The 21,176-nt window shown below is 36.5% G+C and overlaps 1 protein-coding gene across 4 annotated transcripts in view; it reads left to right on the forward strand.

The window, feature by feature from the left end:
- Positions 1–17,827, forward strand: part of RAPGEF3 (Rap guanine nucleotide exchange factor 3) — a 30,790-nt gene extending 12,963 nt beyond the window's left edge. Inside the window, exons 15-27 of one of the 4 annotated variants that reach the window (XM_051961117.1) lie at positions 341–380; positions 2,198–2,279; positions 6,423–6,569; positions 7,155–7,270; positions 7,632–7,757; positions 7,906–8,087; positions 8,350–8,440; positions 8,598–8,648; positions 9,988–10,075; positions 10,246–10,310; positions 13,874–13,928; positions 14,590–14,661; positions 14,925–17,827. In XM_051961117.1, coding sequence (XP_051817077.1) covers positions 341–380; positions 2,198–2,279; positions 6,423–6,569; positions 7,155–7,270; positions 7,632–7,757; positions 7,906–8,087; positions 8,350–8,440; positions 8,598–8,648; positions 9,988–10,075; positions 10,246–10,310; positions 13,874–13,928; positions 14,590–14,661; positions 14,925–15,043 — 1,234 coding nt within the window. In that variant the 3' untranslated portion in view covers positions 15,044–17,827. Of the gene's footprint in view, positions 1–340; positions 381–2,197; positions 2,280–6,422; positions 6,570–7,154; positions 7,271–7,631; positions 7,758–7,905; positions 8,088–8,349; positions 8,441–8,597; positions 8,649–9,987; positions 10,076–10,195; positions 10,311–13,873; positions 13,929–14,589; positions 14,662–14,924 lie in introns of those variants that run through there. The other 3 variants (XM_051961119.1, XM_051961118.1, XM_051961120.1) reach the window with 3 other exon arrangements.
- The last annotated feature ends 3,349 nt before the right edge of the window (positions 17,828–21,176 follow it).

Here is a 21,176-nt window from a genome sequence, read left to right on the forward strand (position 1 = left end):
GGGGAGGGAAAAGAACTTACAATCATCTCTGAACTTGAACGGGAGCTCTATGTCTAGATTTTTTGCTTTCCTTCCCTAATTGCTCCAAGGCCTTATTGCCTATAATACCATTACTTCCATTCTAAATCTGAAAAGCAGGCAAGCTAACTTAACTGGGTGCTTGTTGAAAATGGAATTTAAGAAATCAGGACTAGATCCTCTGACCTCTTCCCCTAGTCTTTTTGTGATGATATTAAGGTAGTTAAGTGTTACCTTGGAAGGTGACTCTCTCTGGCAGGTGCTTCCTGTTCATCCCCTTCCTAATCCCTCAACTTTACCATTCTTCTCATTTGCTCTACAGGTTAGAAAATGGCAGTGGAAATATGTCACCACAATTAAAGGTACTGAATACTCTCTGTATTTTCTCCCTGGCTCCACAGAATTCTTCCTGCTTTATAGCGTTGTGCTACTCTTCCTTATCCCTACCCATAAAAGGCTCTGATATCTTAGGTTCTGCACATAGAAGTCTTGATATTCCCTTCTTATCACTTATTAGCTCATAAACTTCAAGCATTAAGATCCTCATACTCTTATATACATATCAAATATTCTTATAGATACAGATTTGTCATTCAGACAGTAAACATTTACTAAGTGCCTGCTGTAAGGATGCTAGGCATTATAGGGGAGATTAAGAAGTATAAGCTGTTACTGTTCTCAAGAGTTTATAATCCTAAGACAAGGTATATATAGTAAAAAATTAATAACTAATACAAGGATTGCTTAGTCCTTTATTTTTGTATCCCCAGAAACTAATGCAATGCCTGGCCTCCAGTAGATGTTTGTTGATATATTGGTTGACTTATATCATTCCTGTCAAATCAGTGGTGCAAATAGTAGGTGTTATGCATGTTTACAGAAGGGAGAAATCATTTCTGACTTAATGGAGAAGGTGAGAGTTGAACTGGGTCTTGAATATGACTGTAGGGATGAGTAAGAAATGTTTTAGAAGCTGGAAAAGTATCCCAGCCTGACTGCAGCACATGGTTCTTATAGAAGAGGGGAAAGCAGAGGAAATTAGCCTGGGAAAAGTGATTTGGAAGCCTGATTATAAAAGAGTTTGAGGTATTCTCCTAGAGGCAGGTTTTTTCCATGGCATTGCTCACTTGCACTCTCTGCTTCTCCCTTAACTTCTTCCTTCCCTCTTATCCTCTCTCCCCTCCTTTCCTCTCTCCCTGTCCCTGTCCCTGTCCCTGTCCCTCTCTCTCTATCTCTCACACACAAGTGTGACATATGATCATTGTATTTTGGGAAGATTCTTTTGTGAAGGAAGAGAATATGAATTTAAAGAGACCAGTCAGGAGAAGACTGGAAACTGGAATAGAAGAGACAAATATAAGAGATATTTTGAATAAAGAGTCAGCAGGACCTGTTGGCTGATTATAAAGGTCAAAAAAGGAAGGTGCTTCTTTAAGAATTTAGATGCATAGAGATGGTATTTGGAGCCATCCAAACATATGAGATCTCTGAAAGAACAGAACAGATATTTTTGTTTGAAGAATGCTCACCTTTAGGGAGCAGAAAGAAAAGAATCAGAAAAAAAAAAAAAAAAAAAAAAGACAAGAAAAACCCAGATCAATGCATTGTTGAAGAGAAGAAAAATCATTGAGGAGGAAGTGGTCAATTATATCAAATGCTACAAGGTTAAGAAGATTAAGGATTGAGAAAAAGCATTGATGCCTATTGTCTTGAGTCATTGATGATCTCTGAAAGAACACTTCATAGACTGATAGAAACAAGGTAAATTGCATGAGTTAAGGAGGAGTGGGCTAAAAGATAGTTCTATTGCTAATGAAAGAAAGAGGAGAGCTCAAGCAAATATGATTTTAATGTATGGAAGAAATATGTTCATTTGAGGACAGAAGGGGGGAGAATCGTGTAGATTCACTGGCATACATTCCTTGTTTGCCTCATTGTTTGGCCCCTTTTTCTCACTGGGACCGTTGCTTCCCAGAGGATGTGTGTGGAATGGGAAAGAGTGACGGAGATATGGGCAGGAGCTATTTTTTGAGCTGCGCAAATATCATACTCTGTTCTCTGACATGCCTAGAAGGTGAGATCTCCTGTCAGTGCTCCTTTAAGCTCTTTTAATCTTTATGTTCCTCCTCCAAGGATTTTTCAGTCTTACCTTCAACCAGACTGTTTATCTTTCATTTAGGATCAAACAATTCCCATCTGGTTCCCTAGCTATGATGATTACTTCCTTAGCAACAGATATGCTATCCAAGCTCTGGACAAAGGTTGGTGGTGTTACCTGCATTTCTGAGCTCCCTTTTACTCTCAGTTTTTATACCTAGCCTTCTTATGCTATTCCCTGGGTACCTCATTATCTCTTCCTCTGTCTTCCAAAAAAAATTTTTTTGGGGGGGAACATTTCATTTATTTATTTATCTCCAAAAAATAAATCTTTGTATAAAAGCCTTTGGGACTCACTAATAAGATTTCAAAGTATACAGATAATTAAAATGACTTATACTTACTTGGAAATTTTAGTAAGATCAGAAAAACAATTCTGTCTTCCAAATCGAAGAGTCTCTTTTTCCTACAGAGCTTGCAATTCTTTTTTTTAAAATTTAAATAATTTTTATTAATAATTTTATGTACATAATTCTTATTATTTATAATAAATAGGAAAAGGGAATTATGTATAAAACCATGAGTCTCAACTATATGTATTTTTGAAATTTTTAAAAAATTATAATAAATCTAACACAATAGTTCCAACACTATTCTGATGATCTGCATAATATCTCTTTCTGACATTATTTCTGCTGTCTTCTGTGTGCTTTATAAGTATTTCATTAATGTTTTTCCTTTCTTTTATTCCTAATCAAATTAAAAAATAAATTCTTTTTCTCCTGACAATTAAGCATAGTCAATGAATAGAAATTTCACTTGTGAGAAAATAGAGGTCTCATTCTGCATTTCTAGTCTATCAGCTTTCTAACATAGCCTCTCCCTATGAGGTAGGAAATGTAATTAGTCATTGCACTGATCATTATTTTTAAGTCTTTCAAAGTTGTTTTCCTTTACATTATAGTTATTGTTGTCAATCATTTTCCTGACTTTCCTTTAGTTAATATTATTTTTCCAGTTCCCTGAATCTATCTCTTTCTTCATTTTTGATAGCTTAATAACATGCATTACATTTATATATCATAATTTGCTTATTTTCTTCCAGTTCTTCACTACAATGAAAAGTGCTGTTACAAAATAAAAAGTCCGAACACTTTAGTGACTTTATAGTTCCAAATGCTTTTCTAAAATAGTTGGTTCACATTCCACCTCCATCAATATTTCATTAATGTGTCTGCTTTATATCTTCTCCAACAATTATCACTTCCGTTTTGTTGTCTTTGCCAATCTAAATGAATCTAAGATGGAACTTCAGTTTTTACTTTTTATTTATTTTATATTTGTGTTTTTATTATATTACATTTACTCTTATTTATTACATAGTATTTTATATGGCTGATGATAAGATTGCATTTCTTCTTTTGAGATATGTCTTTTCAGATTCTTTGGCTTTGCTAAAATTACCTGTTGTTTTTTATAATTTGTTATTTGACCCACAAATTATGGAGGATTAAATTATTTAGCCTTTACTTACATCTGAATTCTTTTTTAAAAATATCCATTATTGATTTTAATTTTTATTGCATTATAGTTACTAAATTATATATTTACTATTTTTTTTTAAATTTTTATCCCCTAACAAAGAGATTAACAACCTATGTCACTTGGACCAATCTGGCCACTAGCTTTTGTATGATTTATGAGCTTGGAATGATTTTTACATTTTAAGAAAAGTTTTTATTTTAAAATGTAAAAACCATTCTTAGTTTATAGGTAACAGAGGCCATAGTTTATTGCCCTTGCTTAGCATATATCCAGTTTTTATAAAGATGATAAGCATAGTCGTGAAATGTGTATATTCTATTCTATTTCCATTCTGTAATCACTAGCAATCTGTCATGCCTTACTTTTCTAAAATTTTGTTAAGTCCTTAACTATGTTTTTAATTTTTAAATATTTATCTTGTTCTGAAAAAGACACATTGAATAATCTGTTAGAGTTTTGCTGTCAGTTTTTATTTGTACTTCAGTCAACTTTTCCTTATATACTTATATGCAATGCCATTGATATATATATATTATGTTTAAACAAGTATTTGTTGATGTCTTTTTACATCACTATAATCTTCTACTTTTTTTCCTTTCCCAGAGAGCCAATCCATATGAAAATAACATTTTTAAGAAAAAAGAGAAAAAGGTGAAAAATTATCATAACTGATCAATACATCCATAAGTCTGAAAATGTGCAACATATGACCCTTGTAGAGCTTCTATCTCTGCAAAGTAGAAATAGTGGGGGCACTGTGAAAGTGTTTTCTCATATCTTTTCTTTCAAACTAAACTTAATATTTTGCAACATTTACTTTTAATTTTTTTCTCCAATTACCTTGTTGTCGTTATTGGGTGCATTATCTTCTTAGTTTGGCTTCATTCAATTCATTTAGATCTTTACAAGCTTCTCATTTATCATTTTTTACAGCACTATTAGATATGTGTACCACAATTTGTTTAGGCATTCCCCAAATCAATAGGCCTCTATTTTAGTTCCAATTATTTTCCTTTTACCAAAAGTGCTGCAGTAAATATTTTGGTGTATATGAGAATTTTCTGGCTTCCTGGGTTGTCTAATTTTAATCATGGAATCTTTGAATCAAAAGCTATAAGCCTTTTAATCATTTTTTGTGTGTGTGTGTGCATTCCACACTGTCAACTTTGATTTGATTCTTTCTTGCCTATGTTTGTTCATACTTTTCCATTCTTATGAAAACTGTTCATATGCTTTGAATTCTTATCTACTGAGGAAAGGCTTTTAGTTATATACACCTATAATGTGTGTATTATACAAACACATATTATGTACATATGTGTATGCATGCATATGTGTGTGTGTGTGTGTGTGTGTGTGTGTGTGTGTGTGTGTTTGCATATTGGATACCAAATTCTTCTCAGGGCAGTTTTCCCCAATTCAATCCCTTTTCTTCTTAATCTAGTCATATTAACTTTGCACAGAAGCTTTTCTGTTTCATGTATTCAAACCTATCTCTTTTATCTTCTGCAATTATTTCTGTCTTTTGTTTGTTAAAAATACATCTCCTTAAAATGTTGTTTCTACATGTAACTGAGGAAAATTAAAAGTTTGGCAATTGTCAATGCTGTAAAATTACCCATGCATATAACTTATAAATAAAAAGCTATAATTAAAAAAATAGTAATTGAAAAAGCATTTACTATGTATTTACTATGTGTCAGGCACAGGGCTTACATTCTAATAGGTAAACTGACAGGGTTGGATTAAATCTTTAGAGTTTCTTTCAGCTAAAAATCTAAAAATTTAAAAATACTATAAATATTCTAGTTCACAAAAGATGCCCAACATGTGTTTTGTTGTTTTCTTTCTTTTTTAAACAAACTTGGCAAATACCAAGCACATTCAAATAAACAAAATAAAAAGTATACCCCCCCCCAAAAAAAAAAAAAAGAAAAGAAAAAAGAATATATCTCCTTCCCTTGGCTATGAAAAATATTTTACTTTGCTCTGATATTTCTCATTGTCTTATGGAGTCATTGAAATGTGATTATATAATTCTCTTTTTCAGGGAATCCTATACTTGACTAAGGTTTTCTGCATTATATTTTAAATCATTTCTTCTTACAATTTTTTTCTTTCATAACCTTTATTTCAATTTTAATCTTATTCTTAATCTTTTTCCTTTATTTCTACTAACCAATCCTGTAGTTCTTGTAGCCAAACCTCCTTTAAAAAAATTCCATGGCTCTGTTTATTATTGTTGAAGAGTTATATATAATCCATTATGGATTATCTCTTGGATTTTTTCCTTTGTCCATAGTACTTTTTCATTATGTTTAGTGTTTTCTATTGTTTTTTTTTTTTCTGGGGTTTTTCTGTGCTCATAGATTTCAGGTCCATTTTCTATGGGTTCACTGGATTCTGTAATATAAATTCTTCCTTAGTAGTCACTGTCTTTTTGTCTGAAATTCTGATGTCATGGAGGAGTTTATTTCTGTTATTTTTCCTTTGTTTTGTTTTTTTTTTTTTGTTTTTGTTTTTTTTTTTTTAGAGAATAGGATATAATCTTTCTAGCCCTAATTACATTGCAGCTAACTTAACTGCTAGATAGGAGAGGTTTTAGATCCAAAAGGACTCTTCATTCTCCCTTTAGAGAAGTAATACACTTTTCCTCTTAGCCATAGTTATCAGGCAGAGTAGTAGGTAGCTTTTTCTTACTGTTTCTCATTTAAGAAAAAGGGGTGTTAACTTGCTGAATCATGCTTCCTCTTTTCTTCCAGTCCCCTATGACATATGCCGACTAGACCACTCAGTTCTGACACTGCATCTACCAGTAACAGCTTCTGTGAGAGAAGTGATGAACACATTGGCACAGGAGGATGGTTGGATACAAGGCCAGGTGCTGGTGAAGGTCACCTCTTCAGGCGGTAAATTGGACATCCTCCCTAAGCAAGAATTTTCCAGATTGATCTACTCCCAGACTCTCTAAAATCAAGAATAAAGTGAGGGTAGCTAAGTGTACCAAGAGTCCTTGACAAAACAGCTCATCAGTGGGTCAATCAGCAAGGTTGGATGTAGTTCTTAAAGCTCCAACATGACCAAGATAGGAGAAGCTTCTCATGGGTACTCTTGGGTAAAAAAGAGATGAGACAGAATGAAAGGATTCAGGATTGGAAATCCCAGTGTTTCCCCTTCAAATTTTAAGCTAAAAGCTCTCCGGTGGCTTCTTAAAGATTGCAGTGATGTCTATAGTTTAAAAGATTGTTTCCTTTTGATTCATTTTACCTCTCCTAGCCCTTTGGGATGGAGGTAAGGGTTGTGGGGAACAAGGCATAGTTAGAATAATAGTCCTGAGCAATATTGAGCAATAGTCAATGCTTTTATTTGGGAGCAAATATTCCTTCTCTTCTCATGGAGAAGCATTATTCTTTCCTGGCCACTTAACTGAATTGAGCTCTGTATCTCACTTTTCCTTGAACCCTTCATCTCCTTGTCATTTCCCAACATCTTAGCCATAGCTTCTCCCACAGACACCATTAGTCTACAACCAGATGCCCGTGGTGTGGCAACATCCCTAAGACTCAACGAACGGCTCTTCATTGTTAACCCACAGGAAATGCACAAGCTGGTAAGGATCTTGGCAGAAAGCCAGATTAGGGACTGGAGACTTAATTTTAAGTAGTGTTCTCTAATGAGGAACAGTGAATTAAATACCTGAGGGAAAGAGAGAGCTACATATAAACCTTCCTGGGAAATTCTGGGAAATATCTCAGTCCTTCCTTCTCATCCTTTCAGCTATTTCCAATATATCAAGACAACCCTTACTACTCCCAACAATGCTCTTGTCTCAATCCTTAGCAACCCCATTTTTGTCCCATTCTCCCCTCCCAACACACCACACACATACACACACAATTTACAGTTCCCCTTTGTTCTCTGTCTCTCTCTGAACTTTGCTGTCACCTCCACTATTTTTTTCCTACCTGCAGACTCCACACCCTGATCAGCTTGGGCCCAATGTAGGTTCAGCTGAGATGTTAGACTTGGTGAGTGCCAAGGACCTGGCCAACCAGCTGACTGACCATGACTGGAACCTCTTTAAGAGCATCCACCAGGTATGAAGGAGACCTCAGCTAGATTGGATGGATATGGGAGAGGAGAACACCTGGGGATAGAATGGGGGACTTGGTGAAGCTGATAGAATGGGCAAGGACTAGAGTCCAGTTTGACACACCTTAACTCTCCCTTCCCCCAATCCCTGAGGTGGAGTTGATCCACTATGTGCTGGGACCACAGCAACTCCGAAATGCCACCACTGCCAACCTGGAGCGCTTCATGCGGCGTTTCAATGAACTGCAGTACTGGGTGGCCACAGAGCTGTGCTTATGTCCTGTACCTGGTCTTCGGACTCAGTTGCTCCGAAAGTTCATCAAGCTGGCTTCTCAGTGAGTGGGAAGATTGTGCATCACAGATGCCAATTTTTGGACTAGGGACTAGAGCTCTGGGGTAGTTATTTCCAATCTCCATCTTCCTTGATCTTATTCCTGTATCTAATGCCTGTTTCTTTCACCATCATCTTCCTGTTGTTCTTAACCCCAAGTGGAAAGATATACCTCTCTACCAGTCTAATCTAGTTTTAATTTCTTTCCTTGTACTATGTTCTATGCTAGCTAATCTGTGACTATGACTCTGGTTGCTTTTTCTTAGCCTCAAAGAACAGAAGAACCTCAACTCTTTCTTTGCCATCATGTTTGGTCTCAGCAATTCTGCCATCAGCCGTCTTGCTCTTACCTGGGAGGTAGGTCCTTCCTTTGGGTCAAGGTAGAAGATAAAAAGCCCAGGACCTTGTCTTAAAAATAGATCATATCCCATTTCCTGGAAAGGGCACAGTTTCTATGTCAAGAAGACTCATCAGACAATCCTCAGTTGTCTCTTTTTGTCTCTGACTCTCTTAGCGGCTGCCCCATAAAGTTCGGAAACTATATTCTGCACTTGAACAGCTCCTGGTGAGTTTGTTGCCTCTGTTGGCCAACTCCCTGCTTTTTTTTTATGGATTATGGAAGAAATGTTTCTACTTTCAGCATCATTATGTACATTCAGGATTAGAGGCACTAGACATGTGTACAGCCATAAGTTTTGGGATGGCAACAGAATATTGGGTTTATAGTATGCATTGTGCAATGTCGTGTCATTTTATCTTATATGTCATACGTTGTAATTTTGTGATATATGATATATATTGGGGAGAATGTCTTGAGGTAAACATCTCTGTGGTCTGAGGGAGCAAAGAGAGGGTTTAAGCAAAAAATGATCTTAGATTATTGACTAAAAATTCAAGAACCAAGTCTGGACACAAAATACAAGGCTCATCAACAGTAAAGTCAGACAGTGAGTATGGGGAACCTGTGGGTCAGATGAGATCCAAGAAAAAAGGGGGTTTTGTGACCATAGCCATTTTCCTAGAGATTCCTGAGAGTTAGGGAATTCAAAGCAATTCAACAACCAACTAAGTTCCTTGTAGGCACTGAAGGTACTAAACTAAAAACAAGAGTCTCTGTAGGAATTTTTACTCTAATGATAATATGTGAGGGGAGATGTTAATAAACATAAAATAAACAAAATAATTACAGTTCCAGAACTGGTTAGTAAAGTAAAAAATTAAGGAAATCTGAGAGGAAAATGATGACTCCATTTTGGATTTTATAAAAGAGAGGAAAAGGAAAAGTAGGCATAGTCTGACATGCACCTTAGGTTGGAAGAGCAGTATCAAAGGGTTCAGGAAAAGTATAAGCCAGATCCAGTAAATTAAAGTTCTAGAAAGAAAGTCAAGCCTAAAGAAATATGAAGCTCTCAAAAATAAAATTCTGAAAGCTCATAGATAATAATTTTGATGATATAAAAAAAAAGTTATTTAAAGAGTTTGATGTGGAAGCAGAGGACATTCATCAACTAACATTTTAAAAAATAAAACCAAGTAGGGAGCAAGGGCAAGTTACAGAAATAGAATCAGAAATTTGAAGTTGGTTAATACTGTTTAGTAGTGGTTCCATGTAGAGTAACTATAATGACTCCAATCCTTAGAACTGTCGAGAAGAAACCATCCTCAGGAATTTGTGAACTCTCAGATTTTTTCCTCTATCCTTCTCTGTCCCTGAGCAATAACTCCTATCTCTAAAAGGGCTATCTAGTTCTATAATTTGGGTGAAAGTATCTGAGTTTTCAATATTTTCCAACAAAGTTATTTATACAATGTTATGCCATGTGGTGGTATACCACATAAAATGGTGGTAAAAATCTAAGTGTGATGATATATGGTGTTATGCTTTTTGTGAACCTCCCTATCAGGACCCATCTTGGAATCATCGTGTGTATCGATTGGCACTTACCAAGCTGTCCCCACCCATCATTCCCTTTATGCCCCTCCTCCTCAAAGGTAAAAAGCATTGGGATCTAACTTTCCTTCAGTGGGAGGGGAGAGGATAAGGAAGATGGTGGGAAATGGAATTGGGAGGTAGGTTTGGGGAATTCCTTGTTGTTCCTGGGATAAACATAGGAGAACAAAATGTGTGGGACTTTTGAGTACTGATCTATAGCTCCCTGCAGACATGACCTTCATCCATGAGGGAAACCATACACTGGTAGACAACCTTATCAACTTTGAGAAGATGGTGAGTATGGGAAAGTAGGGATCTGGTTTTGGAGTCTGGGTTGAGATAGAAAAGAAACTCAGAAACTGGACATTAAAAATGAGAAAAGGCATGAACCAATTTTTTTTTTTTTGTCATTAAGATACATTTTAATTAATTATTTTTTGTCTTAACCTACTAGCCATTTCCCCCAAACCCAGCCCTGGTTCAATTGAACCTAACTTCATAATAAAAACATTTAAGCAAAATTCAGGTCTAATTCAGTGAAGATTTTAAAACATGTTTTGAATTCTCTGAATTCCTCATATAGTTTCTCACTGCACTTACTACTGCTCCTTTAAAATAGTTTCTTTATGCACTTCTCTTTTTTTCCATTACTGTCAAGCAATCAACATGTATTTCTTGAGTGTCAGCAGTGTGCTAGATATGAAGATACAAAGGCAAAAGTGAACCATCTCTGCCTTTAGAAAACTTATATTTTAATGGTGAGACAAATGCAAATATATATGTTGTAATACAAGATAACCGTGGAGGGAAAGGTGCTAGCAACTGGGGGAAAGAGGAAAAGATCTTATAAAGAAGATACCTGAATTGAGTCAAAAAGAAATCAGAAATTGTAGATGTGAGGAAAGAAAGTATTAAAAACTTGAGGGATCAGCTGTATAAAAGTAAAGAGAAAAGAGATGGAATATCACTTATGAGAAATCTTGTGAAGGTAGAAATGACAAGATTTGGTGACTGATTTGAATGTGTAGGGTGAGTGAAAGTGATGAGAAAGAGATGATTCCAGGATTGTAAATCTGGGTGATTGGAAGGACGATTATATTCATCAGTAATAAGGAAGTTTGGAAGAGGGGTGGTTTTGGGGAAAAAGATAAAGAGTTCTTTTTTTATTATGTTGAGTTTGGGATGCCTACAGGACATCCCATTCAAAATGCCCATTATTTAGTTAATGATGCAGTACTGGATCTATACCTTCCATTTAAACTCTAATTTATATGTTCAGTTATTTGTGTGTTGTTCTTTCTTCCTCTTGAAGTATGAGTTTCTTGAGGACAGAAATATAGCTGATGGGAATAGTAAGATCTATTAAGAATTGTTTAAGGATGGGGGAATTTGGGCGTGATTTTAGATAGCTGGGAAGCATCCAATAGATAGTATTATAGATTTAGAATTACCTTAATAATCATCATGTCTGGTCCCATCATTTTACAGATGAGGAAACCAAGACTAACGCGGAAGGGAAAATTACTTGTCCAAAGTTAGAAAGCTAGTAACTCTTAGTTTTGAATCCAAGCCTTATTAATTCTCGGTCCAACATTTTATTCATTACATCAAGATGCCTCTCCTGAATAGAAGTGTTAAAGTAGGAGAGAGGGAAAGATAATAGTGGATGATAGCAATCTGCTAGAGATTGTAGAAGCAGATGAGATCAAAGATTATTGGATATTGGCTTTGGTGAGTAGAAAGGAAACTTAGTGTAATAAATTGTGGGGATGAAGGGAGGGTAGTGGTCAAGGGATATAAGATAAAAAAGAGAAAAGAGGGAACTCATGGCTAATGGTCATGATTTTCTCGGCCTAGTATTTGGACCAGTTGAGATTCTGAGAGGAGAGAGTACTTTGTAATTTTGAGAAGAGAAAGCTTGGAGAAGTAAAAGGTAGCTTTATGATATTAAGAACCATGGGAAAGTATAAGAAGGAAACCAGAGTAGAAGTGATGACCTAAAGAGAACTTTAAAAGTATGTCCATAGTTAATGAGCTCATTGGAGGTTACATTGTGGATAGATTAGAAGAGGAATTGGAGGTGATAGTGTAGAAGAAGAATAGGTATAAGAATAAGATTGGGGCAGCTAGATGCTGCAGTGGGTAAAGTACCAGCCCTGAAGTCAGGAGGACCTGAGTTCAAATTTGACTTCAAACATTTAATACTTCCTAGCTGTGTGACCTGGGCAAGTCATTTAATCCCAATTGCCTCAGCATAAAAGAAAAGAGTAAGATATATGAAGATATTTAATTATAGTAGATTATGAATAGATAAAGGAATTTTGGATTTTTTTGATTATGGAAGTAGAATACCTGTGGATGATGGCACACTACACAGCTACAATGTGTGTAGTTTAGGTGGAGTTAAAAAGTAAGACAAGAATTCAATAGGAACTACTGGCTAGGTATACTTTTGTAATGTCTCGTATAATATTTTCTATAAAGGCAAGAATTGGAATAGAGAAAGAGACAATGATCCAGATACCAAGTGCATTGAGACAAGAGAGTGAATGTCCTAGGAGCTATTAGAAACCCCTAGGCTATGAATTGGGTGATAAATTTGGATAGATATTTGGAAGGAGAGATGACAGAGTATTTGAAAGAGAAAAGTCTGAAATTAGCAAAGGGAATATTTTGACTTTTCCTCCGGGATTAGTAATTCTGTAGTATAAACATATGTATAATTAGCACTTACAAAGTTGTAATGTCATAAGGATTGGGGGTAGAGAAACAGCCAGGTTTCTCTGAATACTAGAAGATAGAAAAAGCATGAGAAGAGGAATAAAATGAAAAGGAAGGAGTTATTAATTTTGGAGTTGTAATTCCAAGTGCACAGAATGAGGGGCAGGCAGATATGGAATATGACATTGAAAGAGTAACACTGAGATACATAAGAATAAAAGTGGTCACAAGAGGTTTAGGAGAGAACCTAGTTGCCAAAGAATCTCCCTTCCCCAAATAAACCCCTCTTTTATAAAAGTATAGTCAAACAACAACAACAAAAACAACATACTGACCATATCCAAAAATATATGATTCATTCTATGCCATTAATCTACCAACCCTCTGCCAAGAAGGTAAAAGATACATTTTACTACCTTCTTTCTGAAATTTTGATTGGTCAGTATACTGATTAGAATTCTGAAGTCATTAAATGTTATTTTTTTTATTATTTTAAATATTGTGCACACTATTCTGATTGTGCTCATTTTATTCTGAATCATTTCATACAAATTTTCCCAAGTTTCTCTGAATTCTTCATATTTGTCATTTCTAGGGCCATAATCACAATAATATATAATTGTATATTTACATACCATTATTCTCTCAGCCATTTCCTCCTAATTTCCAATTCTTTCCAAAACTTACTTTTAATTATATAAATGCTTGAAGTTAATAAAGATCTGAGTTCATGTCCTGTGTCAGACACATAATGGCTCCATGTCCTATCACTTATCAGTCCATGCCCCATGCAATTCTTTCAAAGGATAATTTTCTGGAGCAAATGCCAATCTGCATTTGGTAAAAGAAATTATGTACATCAGTGAAATCACTGATTAAAAAGTATGTATGTACTAATTTTTATATACCTCCCTCAGTGTTATCTCTTTTCACTTTCTCCATTTCCATAAGAGAATGTGCTCCAGTTTCTTCTGTCTTTCTTATCATAAGTGACCCGACATAGGACAATATTCTTTCCAGGACACCCAAAAAATCTGACAACAATTTAAGTATTCCAGTTTCCTGTGTAGGGATGGGGTTGGGGTAGTTGAGTTGTTTAAGAGGTCCTTCCTTACTCCTGTTTTTATTGCTCCCAGCGTATGATGGCCAGAACTGTACGAATATTGCACCACTGTCGAAGCCATAGCTCTGGTAAGAAAAAACATCTTTCTTTCCCTTTCTCCCAATGTTAAGTGTCACAGAGGAGAGATTTACTTTCACTCAACTTAAATATCTATATGGTGACATCATTCAAAAGTAAGGGAACCCTTAGTATATATGTATAGTTACCACCAGCTTACTACAAGGGATCCTTGCTTTTAGCCTAAAAACCTCAAAAAACCAATTAAAACTTTCATATCCAACCATTTGTCCATGATCTTTGAATTTGTTTTTTTATATATTTTATAGCTATATTTCAATATAATTGGTTTCCTTCATAATGCTATGTATTTTATTATATGTATTTAAAAACATCATTTTGAGAAGGACTCTATAGGCTTCACTAGACTATCAGGGATCCAAGACACAAAAAAGGTTAAGAACCCCTGTTCTACTCCAAACTTCTTATTTTACATATGAGGAAACTGAGGTTCAAGGAGATTTAAGTTCCTTGCCCAAGGTCAATAAGTAGTAAGCGTCAGATTCTGATTCCCAAGTTAGTATTGTCCAACCCTTTTCAATCCTCATGCTATCTTGGGATTAGGTTTTCTGTCCCTTATTCCAGCATTTTCCTTTCTCTGCCAACCCATTTTTATCAGGGATTTGATCATTGACATAATCTCCTTGACTTCTTGTTCTTATCTTTATCCAGCGCCACTGTCACCCCTCCGAAGCCGTGTCTCCCACATACATGAGGATAGCCAGGCTGTGAAGATTTATACTTGTAAGATGATTGTGGGAATGTGAGGGATGCTTCCAGATGAAGGGAAGGGAGATGGCTTGGAAATATGAGAGTAGGTAGGATTCCAGAGACTTGAGGAAGAAGAAAAGAGAAATATAGTTTCTGGGGGGTGTTGGCTTTGGGGAGGAATTTGGTGGAGGCTGAGAAAAGCTATAAATAAGGAGAATCTGATTTTCAAAGGTGGTGAGGGAATCTAAAAAGACGACTCAATCCCATTGGCCTCTTGATCTGAATTTTTCCAACAGGTTCAGAGCAATCCTTGAGTGCCCGAAATCTGGCCAGTGCCCGGGCATATATCCAGCAGCTGAAGGTCATTGACAACCAGCAAGAACTTTCTCGTCTCTCCAAAGAACTAGAGCCTTGATGGAGTCAATATGGCTTTCATAAATCTGGAGAGACATAGCTGATAAAAGTTGGAAGGATCCTTGGACCAATAGATCCAAGAGCTGGATGGATTCTTTACTGAGAGTATGTATTTGAGGAGCAATAGCATTTGAGGAACAGATAGCATGGATCCAGTGGACCATCCAGTGATGACTGGCAACCAAGGAGAGAACTGAGTCAACACTTAAAGCTCTGTAATAGAGGATGGTGGAAACCCATGTTCAAGGGAAAGCTCTATACATCACGTTTTTCTAAGACCTTGGCTATTGATCTTATCAACTGACCAACGGACCAAGATTGGGAAGCTTGGCACAAAAAAGGTTCCTGTAATTTGTTCCAATAGGGGCAAGAAGAAGAGGAAGAGGAGGGAAAAAAGAAAAGAATGATAGAGGGGACTGCTGGAGCTGGGAAATTTTCTTGGAGGAACAGAGGTTCTGTTTCCTTTATCCACTACTTTTCATACAATTGCTGTACAGAGGGCATCCCTGGGACTCCTGGTGATGCCCAGTGAATCAGCAAACAGTTGTATATCTGTCATGTTTAAGTCACTGTCCCTATGAGCTGCAGGTGCTGCTCAGAAGTCGAACAATTTCTGACTTCAAAAAGCTTATGGTTCCAATGAAGAGACAAGATGTCAATGAGATGTAAAGTTAGTTTTCATGTGTAGGATACCTGTTTCTGAGGAGTCTTGCTATGCAAAATAGGGAAAAGACAGGGGTGTGTGATGTAGAATATGTGCAACTCACAGAATGAATATAATTCTGTATTCATCATAGATGAGTAATACTTGGTTGAATGAACCCCATAGCCTTGGTATCCTTGAGACTGACTCAGAAGAGATGGATTAGTTATGGATTTCCAGAGGGCTTTTGGCCTTTGTTCTACTTTTTTTAAAGAACTCCCTTGGCTTTGTCAACTATTGCATAGGATTATTAGGACAGTGAATACCCCAGTACACAAAATTCAATGCCAACTTTTTCTGCTCTCGGAAAAATGTCTCTTTCTTCCACAGCTTTGGTTAATAGGTGTGCCTGACATAGTTCACCAGCTGTAGGTTTAACTTTCTCAAAGTGTCCAGTGCCTAGGAGGTAGATAAGGTGCTACTCAGCAGCTTCTAGTGGTTTGATCTATGGCTATAGCTGTGACCAAGTCAAGCAGAAACATTAGGAAGTGACTCTCATATATTTCTTCAATGACAATGGGCCAGAGCAGCTGAGGGAAAAAAGGAAGAAAAATGTTTATGAATTCTGAAACATGGCAAAGAATGGGGTGGTAAAGGCCTAAAAGAGGAGCTAGAAATAATAAACCAAAATTCATCATTAGTGATCAGTCTTCCTAATAAGCCCAAATGTCAATGCCAAGCTGGCACTGAAGAGATTTCTGTATCTCCTTTGTCTTCCCCCATGACTATTTGCCACTCCAAGGGACCATTTGCTTTCCAAAGAGCCATTGTGAGATCATGCCCTTTGTTGCTGAATTTTGCAGTACTGGAGAAGGTCATAACACAGGATGGGATCCTGGAGAGTGCTTGGGCACTGGGCTAAAGGGCATTTTCCAACACTAAATAGGGAGCAGCAATACAAGTGCTGAAGATAAGAATCCCTGAAGAAGAGAAGGAATATCAGTGCTCGAAAGAGGCAGCTTTGCTACTCTTACTCTGTATACTATTCTTTATAGTAAGTATTTCCAGAAACCTTTGACTCTATCCCTACTCCCTCTAGATACATTCTTTAAATGCTTGATTTTTTCCAACAGTACATACAGTAAAAATGGGCCCATGTGTGGAAAGAAGGAGATGTATAGTCTGGCTGTATCTGTGTATGCATGTGTATGTGTTTGTTGAAAAGGGATAGTATGTAACATGGACCATGTGTGTCCATATATGTGTATCTTGAGGAAAGTTAAAGAATTGCCAGTTTGCATCCCTTTTCCTTACCTCCACTCCTCAAAATAGTCTAGTAGAAAGTATGCTGATTTGGAGTCAAAAGACCTCAGTTCTATTCTCATTTTTGCCACTTCCTGCATGGAACTGGACTGGTCACAACCTCCTTAGGTCTCAGTTTTCTCATCTGTACAGTAAGGAGTTTGACCAGATGACTTCTAAGATACCTTCTACCTATAAGTCTATGATGATCTGCTTCTGTTCCTCAGCCTTGAAACCCTTATGAATGGTCTGTTAGGTATGAGGCAGTCTGGATTAATTGTGGGGTGTAATAAGGAGGAGTCATGGAGTCCCCAGCAGGCTGAACAGGATCTGGTAGAAAAAGGCTAATAAGGCAGAGGAGTTAAAACTTCTGAGGTAATAGCAATACACTTCCTTTCAGTTTGATCCTTCTTATACCATCTCCTCAACATGGAGCTTTTGTTTCCATATTTTTTCTGGGTCTTTATAATGAAAGGCACGGGAGTAAGGAAGAAACAGAATAATACTTATGTTCATACTTCTTTGATTTTTGCCTGTCTTCCAATTCTAGGTTCTTTCTGAGGGAGATTTTATTTTTATAATACATGTATAAATCTTTATATAGTAATAAATTTATATTTACACAGTACATTTTACTTTTAAAAGTACTTTCAAATCCATTACCTCATATTGTCTTTACAAGTTAAGGAAGGGGGGAGGGTGTTGTTATCACGCAGTTGATTTTCCAGTTGAGGAAACTGAGATTCAATGATACACACTTGCCCAAGGATACAAAGACAGTTAATAGTTGGTTATATGGATGAAATAAATGGCAACTCACCTGTTATAGTCATGCCTCAACCATGCATGGTTCTCCCTTTGTTCACCATAGACCTCTTTACACATCGTCGTTCTGATTTCACTATCATCTAGCAATGGGTTACTTTCCATATAATTTCAGAAAAGTTCTAGTCTCCCTGAAACTAGATGTCCTTTAGTTGCTCCCCTATTCAGACCCTTAGGCCTTAAACACCCAAACTTGGTTTTTCTGGCTATCCATGGTATGAGGGGTGAGACAGTCTGGAGTTTCCACATTCGAGAACCAAGACTCCCAACTTAGGGAAACTTTGTCCTGGACTAACCTGACCTAAATGACATATCCAGAGAAGATACCCACTGAACACAAGAAACAGGACAACTATTATTAGCATAAAGCAAAATGGCCCTGGGAGTCCAGGATTGACTCAGCCCAGTTCTAAGAATATCTTCTCTCCCAAGCCTAAGAAGCTTTTTAGAGAAGGTATCTTTATAGAAAAAAGACAAGGAGAGCCATTTGGGTAGACAAAATGGTTAGAGAGAAATACAGGTGTCAGAAAGGTATAATCACAATTCTTAGAAGAAGTAAAGACTAAGAATATTCTGTAGTTTTTTGAAGAGATGAGGGCTGGCAAGAAATTATATAGTTAGTATTTTGGCTCCAATATAAATATCTGAACAGTTTTGCAATATGGGAGATAGGATTCCTGGTTTCTTATCTTAGTATATTACCTTGCTAAGTTGTAGATCTTGTGGATGAGTTTGGGAGCATATTAACCCAAATAGCATCGTGGATTATATGGCTAAATTGGGGATCCCAATGATCTTGCATTCAGAGTTCATGTAGCAAGAGTGATAGGTGTATCACCTATGTGTTTACTGAACTTACTGAACCTACATAAAAATCTATTTTATAAATGCTAGCTTCTCTGCCATTTCATCAAATAGCCTGTATCTTCAGCTCTCCTATTTGTCAGATAGTTCCAAATTTTTTCTCAATGCTCTGGAGCAGTAGAAAAGAGGACAAAGTGAGGGAACATACTTTACTTGTCTTTGAACATCTCTTTGAATAGAAGCATGTGACAGAAAAATAGAATATTACAGCTGAGATGGTTTTAGAAATCATTAAGTTCCCCTTCTCCCCCCAAAAAAGAAAGAAATCATTAAATCCTGTAATGTTCTCTTCTCCAAAATTTAATGTTCTCTGGGAGCAGGTTTCTTGGGGGCTTCTGAAAGCAGCCTTCATTTCAGTTCTGTGTAATAATCACCTCAAATGCAGCCAAGCTGTTAAAGTCCAGTCCTTTATTGTCTCTTCCAAAATAGCCCAGTTAGCTTTCTTAGAGGCCTCTCTCTCTCTCTCCTTGGTTCCAGTAACTCTTTTTTTTTTTTTTTAATTTTTATTTAATAATTACTTTATATTGACAGAATCCATGCCAGGGTAATTTTTTTTTTTTTTTTAACAGCATTATCCTTTGCACTCGTTTCTGTTCCAATTTTTTTTTAATTTTTATTTAATAATTACTTTATAGTGACACTCGTTTCTGTTCCAATTTTTTTTCCCTCCCTCCCTCCACCCCCTCCCCTAGATGGCAAGCAGTCCTTTATATGTTGGATATGTTGCAGTATATCCTAGATACAATATATGTTTGCAGAACCGAACAGTTCTCTTGTTGCATAGGGAGAATTGGATTCAGAAGGTATAAATAACCCGGGAAGAAAAACAAAAATGCAGATAGTTCACATTCGTTTCCCAGTGTTCTTTCTTTGGGTATAGCTGCTTTTATCCGTCATTTATCAATTGAAACTCAGGTCTCTGTCAAAGAAATCCACTTCCATCAAAATACATCCTCATACAATATCGTTGTCGAAGTGTATAATGATCTCCTGGTTCTGCTCATTTCACTTAGCATCAGTTCATGTAAGTCTCGCCAGTCCTCTCTGTATTCATCCTGCTGGTTATTTCTTACAGAACAATAATATTCCATAACATTCATATACCACAATTTACCCAGCCATTCTCCAATTGATGGGCATCCATTCATTTTCCAGTTTCTAGCCACTACAAATAGGGCTGCTACAAACATTTTGGCACATACAGGTCCCTTTCCCTTCTTTAGTATTTCTTTGGGATATAAGCCCGATAGAAACACTGCTGGATCAAAGGGTATGCACAGTTTGATAACTTTTTGGGCATAATTCCAGATTGCTCTCCAGAATGGTTGGATTCGTTCACAACTCCACCAACAATGCATTAGTGTCCCAGTTTTCCCGCATCCCCTCCAACATTCATCATTATTTTTTCCTGTCATCTTAGCCAATCTGACAGGTGTGTAGTGGTATCTCAGAGTTATCTTAATTTGCATTTCTCTGATCAATAATGATTGGTTCCAGTAACTCTTGCTGCTAGTCCTTTGCATCTTCTATCTTCAGCCTCTACCTTTCTCTGAATGCCTCCAGCCAACACAGGGGTGGAAAATGGAATGAATCTGGCTTGCCAGATTCTAGTGGGCTCCTCCTCTAGTAGACTCTTCTTCTAGTGGACTTGTCCTGACTTGTGAATCTCCTGGACTTGTGAATCTCCAGAAGTCCCTCATGGGCTTGTGGGAGCTTCTCCCTATATATCCTCTCTTAAATGTGTGAACTCTAATGTGTAAACTCTCCCAAAGGTGTGAACTCTCTTAAAGATGTGAACTCTAAAGAAGTACATAAGCATTGTCTCTATTAATTCCAGTGACTTAGCACCTTGTTTCAAGTTCTGGCCCATAACAAAATCCAACCACATTTTATAAATATAGAACTTGAGGTCTAGGGACATTAGCTCAAGATCATTGAGAAACTTAGGACCAGAGTCAGCACTGGAAAATGTTTCCTGATTCTCAGGTCAATGAAAATGCTTAAGGTAAACTCAAAGTCCCATACAGTATATTCCTTTTAAGTCTTCCACAACATCTGAAATTTCCATTCTTAGTCTTGTGGGATTAGGCATGGACCTAATTAAATAATAAATGAACCATATTAAAATGCAAATATGCTAGCTACTTATCTAGATTAAACTACATCAACCCCTTGGCACAAATTAATTTATTAAATTAATTAGCCAATACTTTAAAAAGTTGGAAATCAGAGTCTCAAGAGATAATAAATTCTCTTCCAGTTCTAAATCTGTGATCTTAGGAATTATTTGGAGCAGATTGGACTGGAAGATTGATTCATATCATATATGTTTTATAAATGTATTAAATATTTTCTATTATGTTTTATATAATTTTTATATTTATATAGGAAAGATAAGTTTTAATGAGTTAGGGAAAAATTCAATACATGGAATACTATTGAGAGGTAATGACTGGATTATGTACTTAATGAAAGGCCCTTCGGTGGAAATAAGAGAGCC

Source organism: Antechinus flavipes, chromosome 5 (assembly GCF_016432865.1).
Source record: "Antechinus flavipes isolate AdamAnt ecotype Samford, QLD, Australia chromosome 5, AdamAnt_v2, whole genome shotgun sequence".
In the NCBI taxonomy this organism is placed as follows: Eukaryota; Metazoa; Chordata; class Mammalia; order Dasyuromorphia; family Dasyuridae; genus Antechinus; species Antechinus flavipes.